This window comes from Ursus maritimus, unplaced genomic scaffold, assembly GCF_017311325.1.
Source record: "Ursus maritimus isolate PB19 unplaced genomic scaffold, ASM1731132v1 scaffold_1, whole genome shotgun sequence".
Taxonomy (NCBI): domain Eukaryota; kingdom Metazoa; phylum Chordata; class Mammalia; order Carnivora; family Ursidae; genus Ursus; species Ursus maritimus.
Window position 1 is genome coordinate 86,314,937 of NW_024423343.1, and position 19,693 is coordinate 86,334,629.

The 19,693-nt window shown below is 34.4% G+C and overlaps 1 protein-coding gene across 1 annotated transcript in view; it reads left to right on the forward strand.

The window, feature by feature from the left end:
• The window catches only part of LRP1B (LDL receptor related protein 1B), a 1,456,161-nt gene that overhangs the window by 1,263,958 nt on the left and 172,510 nt on the right, over positions 1 to 19,693 (forward strand). Inside the window, exons 62-65 of the mRNA XM_008695867.2 lie at positions 1,992 to 2,085; positions 5,146 to 5,262; positions 5,389 to 5,508; positions 6,961 to 7,080. Coding sequence (XP_008694089.2) covers positions 1,992 to 2,085; positions 5,146 to 5,262; positions 5,389 to 5,508; positions 6,961 to 7,080 — 451 coding nt within the window. The remainder of the gene's footprint in view (positions 1 to 1,991; positions 2,086 to 5,145; positions 5,263 to 5,388; positions 5,509 to 6,960; positions 7,081 to 19,693) is intronic.

The following is a 19,693-nucleotide window of genomic DNA, read 5'->3' on the forward strand; positions in this document are numbered from 1 at the left end:
GAATTCAGATCACCTTTCTTATAAAAAATCCAGTAATAACCTTCTGAAATATTTTTCTAGCAACATGTTACATGTGTGCTAAATAGCTTATAAGTAAATACTACCATATAACATGTTCAACTAGTTTCTCTGTTACTAATCTTCCATTTGATGGTTTATTTCAAAAGAAAGGAGTTAAAAAACTTCTTACTTCTGTAATAAATAGAATTTCTTTTCTTACGATTTTTAACTATTTTAAATGGAAAGGATGATAGAACAAATAAAACACATTAATAGGGGAGTCTGGGTGGCTCAGTTGGTTTAACTTCCAACTCTTGGTTTAGGCTCAGGTCATGATCTCAGCATCTTGGGATCAAGCCCTACTCAGTGGGGAGTCTGGATCTCTGCCTCTCTCCCTCTTCCTCTATCCCTCCCCCCACTTGTGCTCAGGCTCTCTTTCTAAAATAAATAAATAAATCTTTGAAAATAAAACCACTAATAAATATGTCAGTGAACAGGGTTTTTTTTAATAATCTTAAGAATAAGTTTTATTACAGTGGTTTTCTTTAGTGTTTTATTTAAAAATATATATTATTCAAAAAAATATTCAGCAAAAAAAATCTGTTGCAGCCTTATTTTTTTTTTACCACTTTTTGATATGCAAATGTTCATTTTAAATTAGAGGTACCTATTACTTGCTAGGTTCTTTGCCAGGCATTGTAGGGGAGGATGTAGCATAGGGTGGTAAGTCACTGACCAAGATAGTCTTAACACTCCTCAGCTTGACTAAACTTTAGACAGTTTCTTCCTGACTGTAGGTCCCTGAGTCCCTTTTCTTAGAGAATTTACTTTAGAAAACTTGCAATTGCGAATTATTTCTCCGCCCCTTTGAGATGTAAATTTTCTCCCAGCTTCTTGCCAGTTTTATAGCCTAGGAATGTCTTCCTCAAGGACTGGGAACCATCCCCTAGAGATTTAATCATCAAGAAAGATGATCCATGCCTGTCTCAGTCTCTATGGGATGGTAGGAGCCCAGCTTTGATAAGTATCACCTAGCAAATACAGACAGCCCAATCATGTTGACCAACATCCTCCATACTTTTCCATTAGTTTACCCCTGAGCTTAAACCCACCCCCTGCCTTTTTTTCCAGTGGAGTTCAGTTCGTTCTCTCTCTCCTATTGCAATGGTTTTAAATAAAGTCTTCTTTGCCTGTTTAACTATCTACTGCAATTTTTGTACCCGTTTTCTAGTTACGACAGTTTATCTTCTTTATCCTCAAAGATCATGTATATTTATTAGGAATTCTGAAAACTGAAAATAACTGTACCAGTTTTAACTGCTTTAAAGAAATATTCTTAAAATTTATTTGGACAGATATTCATTATGGCTAAAGGCAGTATGTTCAGAAAGTTCCATGGAATAATAGCATAACATAGCCTGAAAGGATCATCCAGATTATCTTTAGCTCCTCATTTGGTGGCTAAGGAATAGAGACAGAGAGACGTTAATCAAATTGTCTGAGATTCCTAAGAAAATGCAATTCAATTAACTTAATTCAACTTAACTAAATTAATTCAACTTTTCAATTAATCCAGGATAACTTTTCCTGATATTTCTGGTGATTTTTAGTCCTTTTCAGCATTTGGCAAGCTTTCTGTAAAGGCTCAGATAATAAATATTTTAAATTTGCTGGCCACATGGTCTCAGTAGCAACTACATAGCTCTGTTGTTGTGGCGCAAGAGCAGCCATAGATCATATGTAAATGGATAGGCTTGTCTGTGCTTCAGAATCCCAGGAGGTTTTCCCGAACAATGTGCTTTCCTGGCAGATCATTTTGCTGCTTGTTGTGCATTTATTCCCCACTGTGGAATGCTCTAAGACCACTATAGTTCACATCTGCAGCAAGAGAGTAGGCTAGGCTGCTCTGCCCTGGTGAGTTTTTTAATATCCATTTTATATTGGGGTAGGGTTCTTCAACCGTTTTTTCTATCTTTTTTTTCTTTTTCAAGTTTCGGTGCAAAACTGATAAATGTATTCCATTCTGGTGGAAATGTGACACTGTGGATGACTGTGGCGATGGATCTGATGAGCCTGATGACTGTCGTGAGTACATTGGTGAATGTGGGAATTTAGAATTTAGAGCTCCTTAAATCCCAGACCTTGAAAACTGAAGTGAGACCTTAAGTATTATCTTCTGATACTTTTACAAAATCTTTAAAAATACAACAAAAATTGTTACATTGTCTTGAGTATGTCTCTTTAACTATTACATTTAGAATGACATCATCAGCAATTTGTGTTAGCGTTTGTTTTAAATTTTCTTACTTGCAGAAAAATTACACTTCTCATGTAATAGGGACATGTATAAGTAACATTCAGCATGATTTTGACTGGATATATCACCAAATTAGAAGGAAAAATGGGCAAGTTTGCAGAATGCCAATCAATAACTAAAATCTTACCTTTAAAGGATTAATCTTTGTCAGTATTAAAATGCTGAACATTCCTTAAAAGTGAGATTTTTCCGATATAAATCATTCGTTTGTTCTACTAATCATTTAGTATGCTCTTAGGTATAGCCTTAAAATAACTACCAATTATACTTTGACTCAAACTGTGATTGGCATGGTTAGGTGCCAGATACATACATACACACAGATATGTATATAATATACATGTATATACGTACGTATATGGCATATGTATATGTACGTATATGTGTATATACATTTAGCTATCCTTGGTAACCTTGGTTGTAATGAACAATCAGTAAACTTATTCTTGATAGTCTTTTATAGTTCACTCCACGGGTCACTCCAATACTGTCCTGTCAAGTTGAAGATGCTTATAGTCAATCATGATAATTTCCTCAAATCTCAGTGGATAGTTGCCATGATTGGCCTTGACAATTGAGTTCAAAATCCTTAGGCTTGCACTAAAGAAAAACTAAGTAAAAGCTAGTTACTTTCTGCTGTAGAACTTTCTACCACATAATTACAAAACTGTTCTAAACTTAGGGTCTCTAGATAGTTACTTAGATGAGATATATTCCATCTCTCTGGTCACTACCAAGTGTATAAAACATTTGAAGTTGTTTCACATAGTTTATTTATATCTTTGAAAGCAGGTAATAATATATTCAAGGAAAAAGGAAAAAAGTTACACAAGTCATTGTTTTTCTAATATTCTTTTTATGTTTTTGAAAGGTCCATTGGTCTTTGATTTTTTTAGTATAGTTTTTGCTTTCACTGTGATAGACAATGTATATAAGTAGTTTCTGTATGAAGTAAGTATACTATTATACCTGAATTATATTTGAATTAAAAGGACTATCAAAGGAACAAGAAATTGTATTGGTGACCAACTGAGATTTACTCATTAAAAGAAAGTTCCTCTTTTCCCTGCAATAAAGTAAACTTTCAACAATATAATAAATAACATAAATACAACTTACTGTGTAATTTATAGAAATAAGGAAGAATGAATGTGTTAAATGAATCCTCACATTAAGATGACTTCTCCTGCCCAGATTCATTAAAGTGTTCTCTGAGGAAATACCACCATACTGACTACTGACAGTCAGTGGCTCCCAATTCTTTCCCTTCTAAACTATCTGCAGCTCCTGAGCTCTAACTTTAATCTTGACTGGAGTATCGTGCTGTAACCATACTGATATAAAAAGTTAACCAAAGATTTTCATATTTACACACTTTCAAACTATATGATGAACAAATATAACCTTAATGTCTTTTAAGGGGAAGCAAAGAGACATCTGGTATCTAAGAGTCTCTGTATCATCCTTATCCTGGTTAAATACCAGTACTACATGTTTGTATTGGTGACATTATCTCTGTGATCTTTTCAACCGGTTAACAGCACTGAACATCTGTAAGCAAGAAGCTTTATTTTGAGAGTTGTAGTGAGGTGGAAAGTGATATACATGAGTCTGTAGAGTGTTTAGAATTCATTTTTGTGTGGCTGCATCATCAAAATTTGCAGGGACTAAGTTACTGACCATCCTTATAATTTCATCTAAAAAGGCGGGAAAGCTTAAACCCAGTTTCACATACTTGCATACTTCAATAATGTTATTTAAACAAATGTGGTTAAGAGTGACGCATCATGAATTCTCTGGCATCCTGCTTTAATTGCATTTTCTATGATGCTCTAGTGCACCAAGGATGGTTCTAGAGATCTATTTAGAGGTCAGATAGGCTTCCCATGTAGTTTCCAGGCATTGAAACGCCTCTGATAGTTAGAACTCCTCTTATGGGAAGGTTGTTTTGGTAGCAAAGGAGCATTCAAGAAAATCATATATGAAGCAAAATGAAATAGAGGAAATGCACACAGTTAAAATGTGAGAAATTAAGTATTACACAGTTTCAACACTTAGTGTGGTTAACTAACAAATGTTATAGATTGAAGTTAAATGACTTTCAACATTTTAGAACTCACTTCTATGGAAGTCGAGCATATATTGAGTTATTTTTTTAATGTTAAGGAAATTTTTACTTAATATTGTAAATATAAAATCAATTTCCCAAAGAAAGTTTAACATATCACTTATTAATATTTGGTTGGCTTCACTGAACTACATACATTAGGATCATTAGTCAAAAAGTGTTTTATTACAAGCAACATAGTTTATGAGAAGACTCAGAGTCAGATCTAGGTCTAATTTCCATATCTGGCACTTGAAACTTGAACATTCTTGGGTGAGTTATTAATATCCATGAGACCTAGTTTCCTCATTTATAAAATGGTCATGGTGATATTGAGGTGAGAAGGTTATGATGTGATTCAGTTAGTAGCTCTATGTGAAAGGGTCTCACCCAGTGTCTGATAGAGAGCAGATATTCAACAGATCCTACTTTATTATGATGATTATTGTTATTATTTCATACATCAAAAATATGGCAAAAAATGCATTATCATCTGGGATTTCTTACTGTTAATTTGTGAAATGTAATCTGAATTGCTCATAACCTGGTTGTACTGTCCATCTGAACCCAGTAGCTCTCTACGTATAAGTCATTCACGTTGTACTCTAGGATACGTTTAATATAATGAAATAATAAATATCTATAATGTTAAAAAAGCTCTATTTAAGAGGTCATAAGCGAAGCTTGGCATTCGATGATACCAGTGTGTTTTCTCCCCTAGCTGAATTTAAATGTCAGCCAGGCAGGTTTCAGTGTGGCACTGGGCTCTGTGCTCTGCCTGCTTTCATCTGTGATGGAGAGAATGACTGTGGAGACAATTCTGATGAACTCAACTGTGGTAGGTGATTAAATTCTTAACCGAGGAACATAAATCTCATTCTTACCTGATTTTATCTGCACCAATTTAAATGCAGACACAGTTTTCAGCACCGATTTTGTTGTCGTTCTTCTTTCTTTCTTTTAGACACCCATGTCTGCCTGTCAGGTCAGTTCAAGTGTACAAAGAACCAAAAATGTATCCCGGTAAACCTCAGATGTAATGGACAAGATGACTGTGGGGATGAGGAAGATGAAAGGGACTGTCGTAAGTTGCCTCAGAATGTTCCATCTTGTCTTACTTCTGAGTCTCAACTGACATTGGTCTAAAATTTTTTAGTGTAGAAAAACGTAACAGCAATTATGGACATATACTTCCAAATTGGTACCTCTAGGGATGGGTTACTTAAGAAGCTCCCTATAAAGGATATAGAGAAAATTAAAACATGGGTGGTCTCTAATTACATACCTACCTGAAGATTATGGCAAACATGAAAGAAACAACATGCACTCATTCACATCATCCTTAAGAGAAGCAGCAAAGCCAACGTTACAGGTGACTATGGTGGTTTATTCATAAACTGTTTTTTTTTTGCCCACATTAAGCAGCTACAGATAATTTTCTTCTATTGATTAATTAGTTACTTGAAATCAACTCCATTAACTAGAGATTGCTTTTCCCCCCATAAAATGCATGTCGAATGTATGATGAGAAGATCTGAGCAAAATAACTTAACAAAATTATTTGTTGAAAACTGTAAATAACACTCTAATGTATCTTTGCAAGCTACTTCAAAGAACAACAGTAAAATAGCTTCTGCTCTTTTCACTTCTTATTTCCATCCCCCACCAAAAATCAAACTAGATTAAATGAAGGCAAAAGGCAAAAGGCAAAACAGTTTCCATCATATACATATATGCACATAGGCAGACAGGCAAGCGCGTGCGCGCGCGCGCACACACACACACACACACACACACACACACACACACAAACACACAGAATCTGAACAACAAAGTACCTGTCAAGTTGCAGGGTTTCAACAGAACTGCTGTCAACATTTCTGTCTTGCTGAAGTTTTATTTTATTCCCCTAAAACTTTTATCAGTAAATAATGTGCAGTCACCCAGCAATTTGATTAAGATGGTGCATTCAGAATAAAGTCAGTACCAGTTCTTTATGGTTAGTCATTCTGGGAGCTGATCCATTAAGCTGACTAGGATTTGTGATGCAGTTTACAGTCTAAGTCAGATGTTCACCCCTTTCCTCAACAACTCAACACAACTAGAAATTTTGAGAAGTTTGATGCTTTTTATTTCCTTATGAATATCTTCTGATTTTAGTCTTTTTCTATTTATAGAAATGCATATGTATAAATTCTTACATTTATTTGGTAAAATTATCCTGAAAGATTCTGAATTCTTTATTTTTTAAAATTAATGTCAAAATATAGCTAATTAAGATGAGCTTGTTTTGAGAACTCTGATTTTTATCAAATGTATCATTGTAGGCATATGTTTTATTTATTTCTACCGAAAAGGATATTTGGAATATATCATAGATAATGAAAGTTAGAACCCTTCACCTTCAGAGCCTTATTAATTAAAAGATAATACATTTCCAGTTGACTATCTTAAGCATTTGTTTGTCTAATTGTTTTTTAGATAAAATGTCTGTTCTTGTTCAAAGCTACATTTTAATAGATGTTTTCCTCTTAAGCCGAAAACAGCTGTTCTCCAGACTATTTCCAGTGTAAAACTACTAAACATTGCATTTCCAAGCTGTGGGTTTGTGATGAGGATCCAGACTGTGCAGACGCATCAGATGAGGCCAACTGTGGTGAGTGATTTTTGACCCTGGATCGTACCTATTGCGTTTGTGTCATCACCTGACATAGTCACAGTGAAAGGAATTTGAACACAATTCTGATGAATCTAAGGTCTCACATGAGGAAGTTTTGTCTCTGCATTCACAGAGTCGTAGCAACCTCAGATTAGCTATTTTATAAAAAAAAAAAAAAAAAAAACAACTCAGGTCAGCTATTTTTTATCCATAGAAGGGTAAGGCAGGAGAGTAATGTCACTGAAAATGACTCAAAATTATTTCTAAAAAGATGGATCTAAAAGGTAGGCTAACCTGTCACCTTCTTGTATTAGAGTGTGCACATGGTAATAGTATTTAATGAATAGAAACAATGAGACATTATCTTTGTATTGTTCCAAACTTTATTTATTTTTTTTTTGCTTAAATACGTATGATTTTCCATTCATTCAATGACTACTGGTTATTCTTAAACATGGTGAAAGGAAGGGAAAAGATAATAAAAGTATCTGTTCTGTTTTAATAGATGACAATGATCACCTAAGTTAGCATTTGTTTCTGAAACATTTATCTTTTCACTTAAAATCAATACTTTTATTTACAGGAATTATTCCTTAATAAACATTGCAGAAAAGTAGAATATATTAGTTTTGTTTAATGCATTTCATTCTATCTTGAAAACGTCAACAGGAAGAAATGAAGAGTAGTTGTCACGTGTAATTCACTTTATCAACATTTATTAAGCACTAATAGGGGAAATTTTGTAGGTGAATACACCAAACTTGGCATTGTTAGGGAAGAAAAATATTTAATCTAGTAATTGATTAAGAAAAGCAAAGTTTGGGGTGCTTGGGTGGCTCAGTCAGGTAAGTGTCCAACTCTTGATTTCGGCTCAGGTCATCATCTCGGGGTTGTGAGATGGAGCGCCATGTCAGGCTCCGCACTGGGCATGGAGCCTGCTTGGAATTCTCTCTCCACTACTCCCTCAGCCCCTCCCCCACCATCTAAAAAAAAAGAAAGAAAGAAAGATAAAGTTTATTCAAACTGAATATAGGACTTCCAGGTTTCATAGACAAAATTGTGTTAAATGCATATGCTATATTCCACATTGCTCTTAGTTAATTCTTCTGAGAAAAAAGGAAATAATGGAAAACCTTTATGTTCTCTAAAATTCCATTTATACTGAACAACATTCATGAGCTATATGTGTAATAATTGACATTCATATGTCTTTAAGTGTTTTTCCTAGTACTGTCTTCCATATGGCTATGTCTTCAGAACATGCCAGCAAAACAGCTTATCACAGCATCATGAAACCCCATTCACCATTTTGTAAAATTGGTACTATAATCAATTCACAAAGCCTCAAAGTACAGTCATCACTGATTTGTTTGTAACAATTATTAAGAACTTTTGTAGACTAGTTTATATTACTGGCAAGTTTGCTCTGTTGTTTACCAAAGCAAAAATGGAGTAATGACTTATGTTAGCTATGTGAATATTTTTTCTGGACTATCTATAATTTGTTCTTTACTTTGATGTGATTTAACTGTTGTGGTATTCAAACTGATCATTATCAATAATTATAGTAACAATAATTCCTAATACTTATTTGGTATTTGCCATATGGCCCAGAAAGTGTGTTAAAGGCTTTATATTCATTATCTCATGTAATCTCTTTACTATCCTTATTTTATTAATGAGGTAAAAGAGTTCCAAGGAGGTTATACAGCTTGCTCAAACTTTCATGGCTAGCAGGTGGTAGAACTGGGACTTGAATCCAGGGTTATTTCACACTAAAGGATCTACTCTGTGAACATAGTGCAAAGCCACCTCATTCTTGGGGAAAAAAAAAAAGATTTTATTTATTTATTTGAGAGAAGGAGAGAGACAGCATTCACATGTGCACACTCACATGCACCAATGAGGGGATTTTGGGGGAGGCTAAGAGCAGAGGGGTGGGAGAGCGACAAACAGACTCTGTGCCCAGTGCAGAGCCCCATGCGGGGCTAAATCCCAGAACCCCAAGATCATGACCCTAGCTGAAACCATGAGTCAGACACTTAACTGATCGAGCCACCCAAGGTGCCCCTAAAGCCACCTCATTCTTTATGTGTAAAGAGAAAAATATTTAAATGTTTGCTGTTATAAAGTTATATAGAATTCTCCCAGCCACAGTCACTGTTGTTAAGTTCCTGACCAGTATACAAACACATACATACATACATACATACATACATACATACATACATACAGTAAGAGGGAGAGAAGAGGCAGGAAGGTTGCATCTGATTTGCCTTAGACCCACTATAAAATTGTATTGTGAGCAGGCACTAATTTAATTTTCAAAAAACTTTGTTTGAGATTTTATTTATGTATTTATTTGTGTTTATTTATTTATTTACTTATCTAGAGTGAGAGAGAGAGAGCACCAGTGGGGAGGGGGAAGGCAGAGGGAGAGGGAGGATCCCAAGCAGACTCTGCATGAAGCCTAATCCATCGGCACTAAACACGGAGCCTTATCCGGGCTCTGTCCTCTGGCCCTCAGATCATGACCTAAGGCAAAATCCAGAGTCAAACACTTAACGGAATGAGTCATTCAGGCGCCCCAATTAAAAACAAAAACAAAAACAAAAACAAAAACAAAAACAAAAAAAACTTCTACATTACTCTTTAGTGTAGCAATTCTCAATATTTATTCTTGATGGGCTAAAAATCTACCCCAGTCCCCTTTCTTCTGTCTTCAATAATGTAGAAGTGCTTTGTGTTTTTACTAAGTCTGTTAACACCTTTGTGGGATAGTTCACCTTTTGATACTTCCATTGAGGGGGAAAAAACAAAAAAAAACCAAACACTTCTTAAAGATTAACCCTGTCAAACTAAGGCCTTATTATTTGAATCTGAGTTATACGTGTCTTCGTGGGAACAGACCTTGCCTAGAGTAGGAGGTAAATTTCACTATTTCTCATGTTGAGTGTCCTCTGGGCCTTGCAAAATGTAGATTTGCAGAAACTGCTATTGAGTGACGCCCTATTCTCTACTACACAACGTCAGTATGCAACTCATTTTCACTGTAGTTGCCATATACTTCAATACTTCTGTACTTTCTTAGTCCACCGCTAAATTTAGGGGCAGATTTGTTGTACTCTTGGAATTCACTTACTCTTACATCTTATTTCTCAGCAGCAATTTTTCTACAATTTTAGATCTAACTGGCTTCTGTCAATTCTAAAGATCTAAAATTGTAATTTGTTCTACCTTGACATATCCTAAATGAAACATTTTTTTTTTCTTTTTGCTTTAAATTGTATAAATAATACCAGTGTAGGGAACAGGGGTCACTGAAACACTATGGAAAAACCCAACAAAATAGAGCACAATAACTTGCAAACAAACAAAATAACATGTAGTACAGGGGATTAAAATACACTTTAATGTGTAAATATTTTTTAAAATTATTTAATTATTATATCTACCGGAATACCATGTTTATTGAATTCTGTCCAGTGTAATTCTTGAGTTCTTGCAGTTCTTGCAGATTAAACAACTAACATTCAATATGTGTAAAAAATTTATGTTAATCTAGAATTTAAGGAGGCCTCAAAACCACTTTGAATAGATGTAAATTAAATATATTTTAGGACTCTTTCTCCAATAGTTTAGTTCTGGTGAGAGTGGATACAAATTTTAAAATTAAATTACATATTTTCCCATCCTATTACACATTTTTGAGATGGCTAAATTTATGAGTCTGTAAAAACTGCATTTGGCACATTTGGATTTAAATTCATAAATATTTTAAAAACATCTTTTAGCTCTATTTCTGTGCAAGTAAAGATTTAAATCTATGCTATACTCATATAGTTATGGCAAGATAGGTTCAACTTTGTTTTGTGAGTTGTTAATAGTTGTTATAAAATTACTTCTTTTTGCTTGAAGGTGTTTACTCTTTCTTTACTATATGCCCAGAGGAAAATAAGCTTTATAAAATGTAGATCTATACTGTTTATTAAATTATAGGTATTGACTCTTCTCGGAAGGCTATCCCACTACTTATTACAGTGTTGGACAAAAACCAGATTTGAACTCCTGATCACTATATATGCAATACCTCAATTGTAGTAGCTCCAGGATTTTCACTCCAGATTTCAATTTCAAACTTTCTTCACCTTCTGCCTGCCATTTTTCTATTTTAAGAAGGAAATACAGATTTGGGATATGACAAATCTGTACTAGATTCTTGCTTCTACTTTGTAATCAGAATTGAAACGTTTCTATAATTTGATTCTAATAAGATGATATCAGAATCCATGTCTTTCCATTACATCCTCTGCCCCCAGTTTATACTTTACATTCTCTGTTCCCTAGATATCTATGTCACAGTCTTTTCAGTCAGTAGTTCTTCCTGGGCTTTCCTGGTCAGCTCCATACTCACATCACAGCTCTTGAGAATCCACTGTTTGTTCTGCTATATTGCTCTTTCCTGTGGCCATGTTTCCTGCTTTCTTCTCTGGCAACCCTCCACCTTATCTAGAATTCTTGGTTCGGCATCATTTGCTGCCTTTGAGCGGTCTTGGTTTATAACCTGCTGCTTGGATAATTATCTCAAAATAGGGTGCTAGCTACGATCACACCAGCTAGAGCTTGAGACGAGCTTGAGTTTACTACAGTAGCTTTCTACTTTCTGCAGCCTGGTTTTCCAACATGATACTGAACACGTTCAAACTAAAAGAAGTGATCAAGGTGTGCTTTTATTTTCCCCTAAATCTCTGATGAAGAAATTTGAATTGGTCTACCTAATCTATAAGAATATAAGAAACAGATGTTTTAGAGTTAAAGCACGTGCATATATAACTATAAAATTCTCCCATCATACCGACTTGTACAGGAAGTTATACAGTAAGCAATGTACCATTTTTAATAGATTTTAACATTTGGCCTAAGGTATCTCTTTTAAAACATTCAGACCCCTACAATAACATATAAAGCCCACCTCTATCCTTTCCCCTCCCCTTCTTCTGAAGTGGTTGTGTATCATTCACATGTTTTTTTTTTACTTGTACTGTATTTGTATATATTAATTAATATATGCATAATAGTTAATAGTGTCTTAAAAGTTTACATAAATATTATTGTCTTTTTAATATTAAATTGAAGCTTGACATTTTCTAGTATTCTAGTGTATTAATGTGAATAACACATTTTCATACTGAAGGTTATTTTTACATGTTACAATTATTACATATTCATTGGCAAATAAAGCACAAAACATTTCATCCAATCTGAGCTATAGACACCATGAAGTCTCAGTTCCCATCTCAGGTGCTGTAATTGTCAACTTGCATGAAAGTTTATTTAAAGCTGTTGTGACAATATTCAGAGGCAGGAATCAGTTAACCATACAGTCAATATGAGACTAAATTATACATAGGATGGAGGGCCTGGAATGAGCCTGAACAGAGAAGCTCTGCTATTGATGGCTGTAACGACAGTAGAATAATTCATGATATTTGAAGTTAGTTATTTTCAAAATATTTATTTACTTGCACTTAGAATAGCATTTAGCAAATGTTAGTTCCCTGATTTCAAGAAAATCCACGGGGGAAAGTTCTGTGCTCCTCATATACGCAGGAAAGGATGATGTACTGAATTCTGTATCTTGGAAAACATTTCACTTACGTGCATTAGTTAAGGTATCTGTTCAGTGTTTTTAATCAATGTTTCCTGAATTTAAATATAGGATGCAAATTTGTGTATTGTATTTTTATTGGCAAACAAATTATGTGAACATCCTAAAGCACCTCTTGCCTGCTGTGTGGCTGTCGCTTTGGTGTGGGGGTAGGAGAAGCGGTTTGTTGTTGAGCCAGGTTTTAAATTTTCTAACACGTGGCATCATGGTATCTCAGATACTTAGAATGGTGGGATTATATACCTTTATGTTAGTGGAAAGGCCCTCCTTCCTCTGGGACTGATTGATCTCTGCTGCCCCATTGGTCTGATCTGCACTTCTTACCGCACCCTGTGCTGTGGAGCGCTGGTGGTGCTGCTGAAGTGTGGGCTTGGCTGTGTCCCTCCATGTCTCCATTTCTGGTGAGCCGTAAACTGATCTTAAGTTTCTGCCGTTGCATGAAAGCTCTTGAGCTAAGACACACAGAGACACATGATCCTGAAAATCTACAGATCTTGTGAGGAGCCAGAAATACTGTCTCCTGCCGATCTTTCTAGCTAATACTCACCTCTAATGTCATAGAGTCATCCCTGAGTTTTATTGACTGTGTTATGTACCTGATACTAGATGTTTCTCCTGGAAGCTCGGCATCTTTTTGAGATATGTTTGGGTCATGGTAACAATTATCTTCTCCATAGTCTTGGCCTGTCCCTTATCAATCCGGATACCGCTCCTATGTCTTGAGGATGTATACAGCTGCACTCTCCACTCAACTTATGTTTTTCTTCTCACAATCTCTCAGGATCCAGAAGTGGGCATTTTACTTTCTCTACCTACTTAAAAGAAACTTTTTCTACATCCTGTCTTATGATGGTTGAGGGGGCGCTTGCCTACTCCACTCCTTACCCTGGCAAAACAGCTGTGAGACAATACAATTCATGAGGGAGAGAAATGAAAACCACATTGCTTTACTGTTTGAGAAGGTGTTTTAATCTTACACTAATTTGACCCCAGATGATTTGTAAAATCACACTTAACAACAATCTCCTAGAATCACTGTCTCTCAGAATATATTTTAGACATATTGCCTGGCATGTAAGTGTTACTGGAGTCTCTGTAGTTTATACTCAATCTAATGCTAATACATTTTATTTTATTTTATAATTGTGTAGCTCTGTAGTGCTACTTTAAAAACACATGTGGGCAAATGTCATCACCTTTCTTTTTAAATAGAAGCTTTTAAGAAATGATTCAAATTCTGGTACATTTCTGAACTTTTAAAGTAGTTGCCGTGAAAATAAATGTATTTTTTGAAAAAGTGTGGTAATCTGGAGAGCTTATTTTCTGAGCAAAGAAGCTTCTGTGAATTCAGTAGGATGTATTTTTATACTAGTATTATATTACTACATTTTATGGTAAATTTTTTGATGTATCATATGTTTTGCTCTCATTCTTTTGTTTTGCAAAATTTGGTCTTTTCTCTGTTTTCTGTCAGTGATATTTCTGCTTGAGTATCTCTCTCTCTCTTTATATATATGTGTGTGTGTGTGTGTGTGTGTGTGTATGAGAAAGATAAAGAATGGGAAAAATAGCCTCTTTTGCACAAAATATTTTGGTTCTTACAGAGCCCTCGAAGGAGAGCCTATCTGTATGAACAGGACCAGGAAACGAAGAAATGAAAAACCTGCATGTGCATCCTTTAATAGTCTAAGTGGAACACATTTAGTCTTTTTATAACTTGTGTTCAGTAACTTCCATGCATTGACGGTCTACCAAAGGGGTGTGCAATTATTTGTTGATGTTATTCTGTTTTTTCTTTCTTAATAATAAGAAGAAATTGTGAGATTTAACTTTTGTTCCACAAAACTAAAAAGGAGCCCACACAATGAGTCAGGAGGCATGCCAAATATTCTAGATTGATCTGTAGTAAAAGCCATGAAAGCAAATAGCTTTTTGCCCAGTAAGGTTTATAACTGAGTTTGTAAAGGAAAAAAACTACATATTTGTTTTAATAAGAATTGTGTTGGTGCAGTTGATTTTTTTTTTTTTTGAGGCATTTGAGTCAATAATTTAACATGCTGTGATACTTTGGTTTGAGAAACTTTTGACTGGTAACCGGTTAACGAACTAATCACCTTACTTAAATAACCAGCCTATGAAAATATGATGTGTGTATTCAAAGCAGTTAGGTTGTCACTTAGGTTTCTGTTCTGTATTCATAAATTGCAGTAACAAACCCTAAAGCATCATTTTTTATCTTTCTTATTGGATGTCTAGTTAGTAGAATTTATAGAATATTTTTGAAGATTTTAAAAGAATATATATTACATATACCTGGTGCTATATATTATATATTAGAAGAGTTATAATGCTTAATATCTTAGTTTCTTGATACTTAATTTCTGAGAATGGATTCAAAATATATAGATTTTTAAATTACTATTTTAAAAAACAATGTCATTTCATTTAGGAACATAATAGATAGTAAAAATAAAACGACCAGGGGTGCCTGGGTAGCTGAGTCGGTTAAACTTCTGACTCTTGATTTCTGCTCAGGTCATGATCTCAGGGTCATCATCTCAGGGTCTTGAGATGGAGCCCCACATCAGGCTCTGCACTAGGCGGGGAGTCTGCTTCTCTCCTTCGCCCTCTGCCCCTCCCCCACTCATGTGTAAGCACTCTTTCTTTCTAAAATAAATAAATAAATCTTCAAAAAATATATTTAAAAAATAAAATGACCAACCATAAAAGAAGAGAAAACTTAGATTTGTGCTTCTATGTGAAAATCAGCTTGAGGATCCAAGTGGTATCAGATTTTGCTTGCAAAACAGCTATCCATTTTTATCCATTAACATTTTAAGACATAATATATTAATGAGAGTAAAAAACCTATTGTAGAGTTAGAAAATACCACTTACTGGCTTTGTAATCTTTGTGGACAGATGTATAGATGATGATTCTGATAGTCATACTTATACTCTGAGCAGTCTTACATTCAATGCCTAGGCTTCAAGTCTCTGGGCTGGAGTTTTCATGTGGTTAGCTCACTATTTGTATATGATTCCTTGTTCAGTGTTCATGTGGAAAATAATCGAAGTGGAGAGAGAGGTGATGTAGGATTTAATTTAAGATAATGAACTCTGTTACCTCTACTTATTTTTTAAGATTTATTTATTTATTGATTTTAAAAGATTTATTTATTTATTTGAGAGAAAGAGAGAGAGAGAGAGGGAGCAAGCGCACAGAGGGAGAGGGAGAAGCATACTCCCTACTGAGCAGGGAGCCCTATGGGGCTCTGTCCCAGGACCTGGAGATCATGACCTGAGCTGAAGGCAGATGTTTAATAGACTGAGCCACCCAGGTGGCCTCTGGCAGAAATTTCTTGTATGACTTAGCATATACAGCTTGATATCCCCTTTTCTGAATATGTTATCAGATTACATTTTAAAAAATCAAACATGGAGTCTGTTTATATTTTAGTCTTCTTTATAATTACCTCTGAATCCTAAAAACAAAACATACTCAGAAAATTAAATGTATTACTTAATGCCAATTAATCATCATTTTACTATAAAAGGATCATACAGCTATTTTAATTAACTATATCTGTTTAACAAGAAGTTAGATGCTTCCTATGGATATTTCTATCTGTTTCTAGAAATTCTCCGTAGATGTTAGGATGTTATATTACTTTATAAATACCTACCCTAGAAGTTCTGTGGATGAACCTAGAGTTTAAATTAGCATATACCCAGTCCCATGATGATTACTGCTTCAAGAAGAGAATCCTTTGGAACAACTGCTCAGATCTTTAGTTTGGTCCTTGTAATGGTTAAAACCACAATATTCTTAATACAAACATGCATTGAGCAGTAAAAATCCCAGTGGCTAACTATTAGGGAGTCACAGAGGTACAGGAAACTACCTTCAGGAATCATAAAACATTTTATGAACTCAGAAGTCTGACAGTTTACTCAGTTCCTTTTCAATAAAGGACATTTCATTGAGTCAGAGAGAAAAAAAAAATTGGAAATCATTCACCTAAAATATAAGCAAGTATATACATATTTTTCTTTCAGAATCCATCATGTCCATTTTGTAGTGTTTTAATAAAAGTAATTGCAGCTTAGATTTTACAATGTTTTATTTTATTTTATTATTTTAATTCCAGTATAGTTAACATACAGTGCTATATTAGTTTCAGGTGTACAACATAGTGATTCAATAATTCCATACATCACCCAGTGCTCATCATGACAAGTGCCCCCTTAATCCCCAACACCTTTTTCACCCATCCCCCCACCCATCTCCCCTCTGGTAACCATCAGTTTGTTCTTAATAGGCAGGAGTCTGTTTCTTGTCTTGTCTCTCTCTCTCTCTCTCATTCTGTCTCTCTCTCGCGCGTGTGTTTGTTTTGTTTCTTAAATTCCACATGTGAGTGAAATCCTACGGTATTTGTCTTTCTCTGACTGACTTGTTTCACTTAGCATTATACTCTCCACCTCCACCCATGTCATTGCAAATGGCAAGATTTCATTCTTTTTTATGGCTGCATTCTGTTACACACACACACACACACACACATTCACACACCACATCTTAAAATTAGTATTGGATATATGTAAAAGTTTGGTATCACCAAGAGATATTACCTATCGGTATGGGTATTACCAATAGGAAATTTGAAAATTATGCATGAGTTTGAACTTCAAGGGGCTCTCATATCAACACCTGTTATTCTTTGCAAAGGAAAGCTAAAATCCCTCGGTAAAATCAGTTTATCCTACAACATACTTTGGGCACAATTTGTTTTATTTGTTTTGTTTTAAATATTTTACTTATATAATTAAGCTTGGTTTTTGTATCTTTATAATGTTTATTTATTTTAAAAATTAATAAACACCTATTAAATATGTTAAGTAAGCCACTATATTAGAGACTCTGTTAATTCAAAGAAGTCCAATGGGGATAATTAATAGTTTTGAAAGCATATTATGTGTTAGGCATTATACTAAGCTTTATGTGAAATATCATTTAATCCTGACAGCAATCCTATGCAAAATATACTATTATTATTCTTATTTTACAGGTAAGGGTAAAAGGCTCAGAACATGTAAGTAAATTTCTCACCCAGCTCAACCAGGTAGAAAGTGGTTAAGCAGATATTTGAACCCACAGGATTTGGCTCCAGACCCATACCCTTAACAATTACTCAACTGAGTAAACTGCCTTAAATTTACAATAAGGCAAGGAATTAGGACACAGATACAAATAATCCCAAACAAATTATAATGGCTAAATGTCATCAGAAAGAATACATACACAGGTTTTCAAGGGAACTTATTGTCACTAACAATAAGTGAGTAAGATAGAAGGGGCAATAAAGGGATGTCTTATCTATAGTCAATTTGACAGCAATAATAAACCAACCAAAAGTTGGTCTGCTTTTTATTATAACCTTTTTTAATGGCTATCCTAATGATGTCAGCGATAAATACCCCCTCCCTGCAAGGACAAACTGTTGATTATGACTCCAAATGGAAATCTACTGGCTTGCCATAAAGGTGATAGTAAAAATAAGTACAATGAGAACAATATCATTAAGTTCTAGTTTGACTCAATTCTAGTTTGATGCTGGCCTATCAAAATCCAGCTCTCTCTTTGTGAAAAAGAGAGGTTAGTGAGTGTCATAGAAGCCCTGTCTTTTCATGAACAACTTTTCATAATGAGACAACTAGGAAGAATGAAACTTGAACAGAGCATAACTTTCTCACCAGCCAGTATGAAATCATACTAACACCATGTTTACATATTGTTTGAACTATCTGTTGCTTGCCATCTATGTCATGCAAGCCACACATCTGAAAACATTGTCCTCCTTTTGATTAACTGAAGGAATAAACATGAGTATAATTTTATTTTTTGATCATGCCTTTGCTCCTTTCTGCAGCTTTTCCAATAACTATATATAAATTGTACTACATATATAGTTTAATATATATAATGTATATACTATATATAATATACACTACATATAATTATATATAAACTATGTATAGTTTATTAATATATTTCTTAAATTGGTTAAAATACAAAAGGCTATTGAGAAGAAAATAATTATTCATGCTAATATTACTTAGTCTGCTTTCAGATATTTTTACTATGCAGAAGTGAAGGTCGTTAACACTGCTTTGTTCCATTTTTTTTTTTGAAAACTTTAATAATAAGAAAGCATTCTCTTCTTTTTTTTTTCTAATTTTATGAAAGTTTGTAATTGACCACAGGGCATAAATTGTTCAAATTCTTTTTTGGAAGATACGGTTAAGTCTTGGCACTAAATGCTGTGTTTCTTGGCACCAAAACAGTTGCAAGAAATGAACATGTTAAAATCTCTAGCTTGCAATAGTTAAACCAAAAATAATTACATGTGAGTCTATTAATTAAAGGTATGGTTGTCATCCAAGACTTAGCCTTATGGAGTATGGGGTTGACAATGCCAGCCTTAAATTCCAGAGCTTTTTTCATGTTATTTGGTTTTCACAGGTGGAATTTACTACATCTTCATAGTGCAAAATTATCCATCCATTTGGTTCCATTTCTTGGCTCAATGCTGTGACTTAGTAATTTTCAGCATCTTATTGACAGATGGAAAGTATTCACTAAATATGTTGCTGAATTAACACGGAATGTACTTCTAAACCACAATAAAGAATGGAGCTGAAAATGTCAAGTCCACTCAGTTCCATCTAAAGCCCATGTATTGTTATAATGGAATCTTTGGATGGAAATGGTTCATTAGAGTTCACCATCCTTAATCTAAATAAACAAACAAAATACTCCTTTATGTCTAGACAAAATCCTTATACTATAAATTAGCTTTTCTTTTCCCTTTTATCCTTTCCAATAGAAATTTTGAATAACCTAACACTATCCTTTGTGCAAAATTCCTTTGTTTAAGTACTC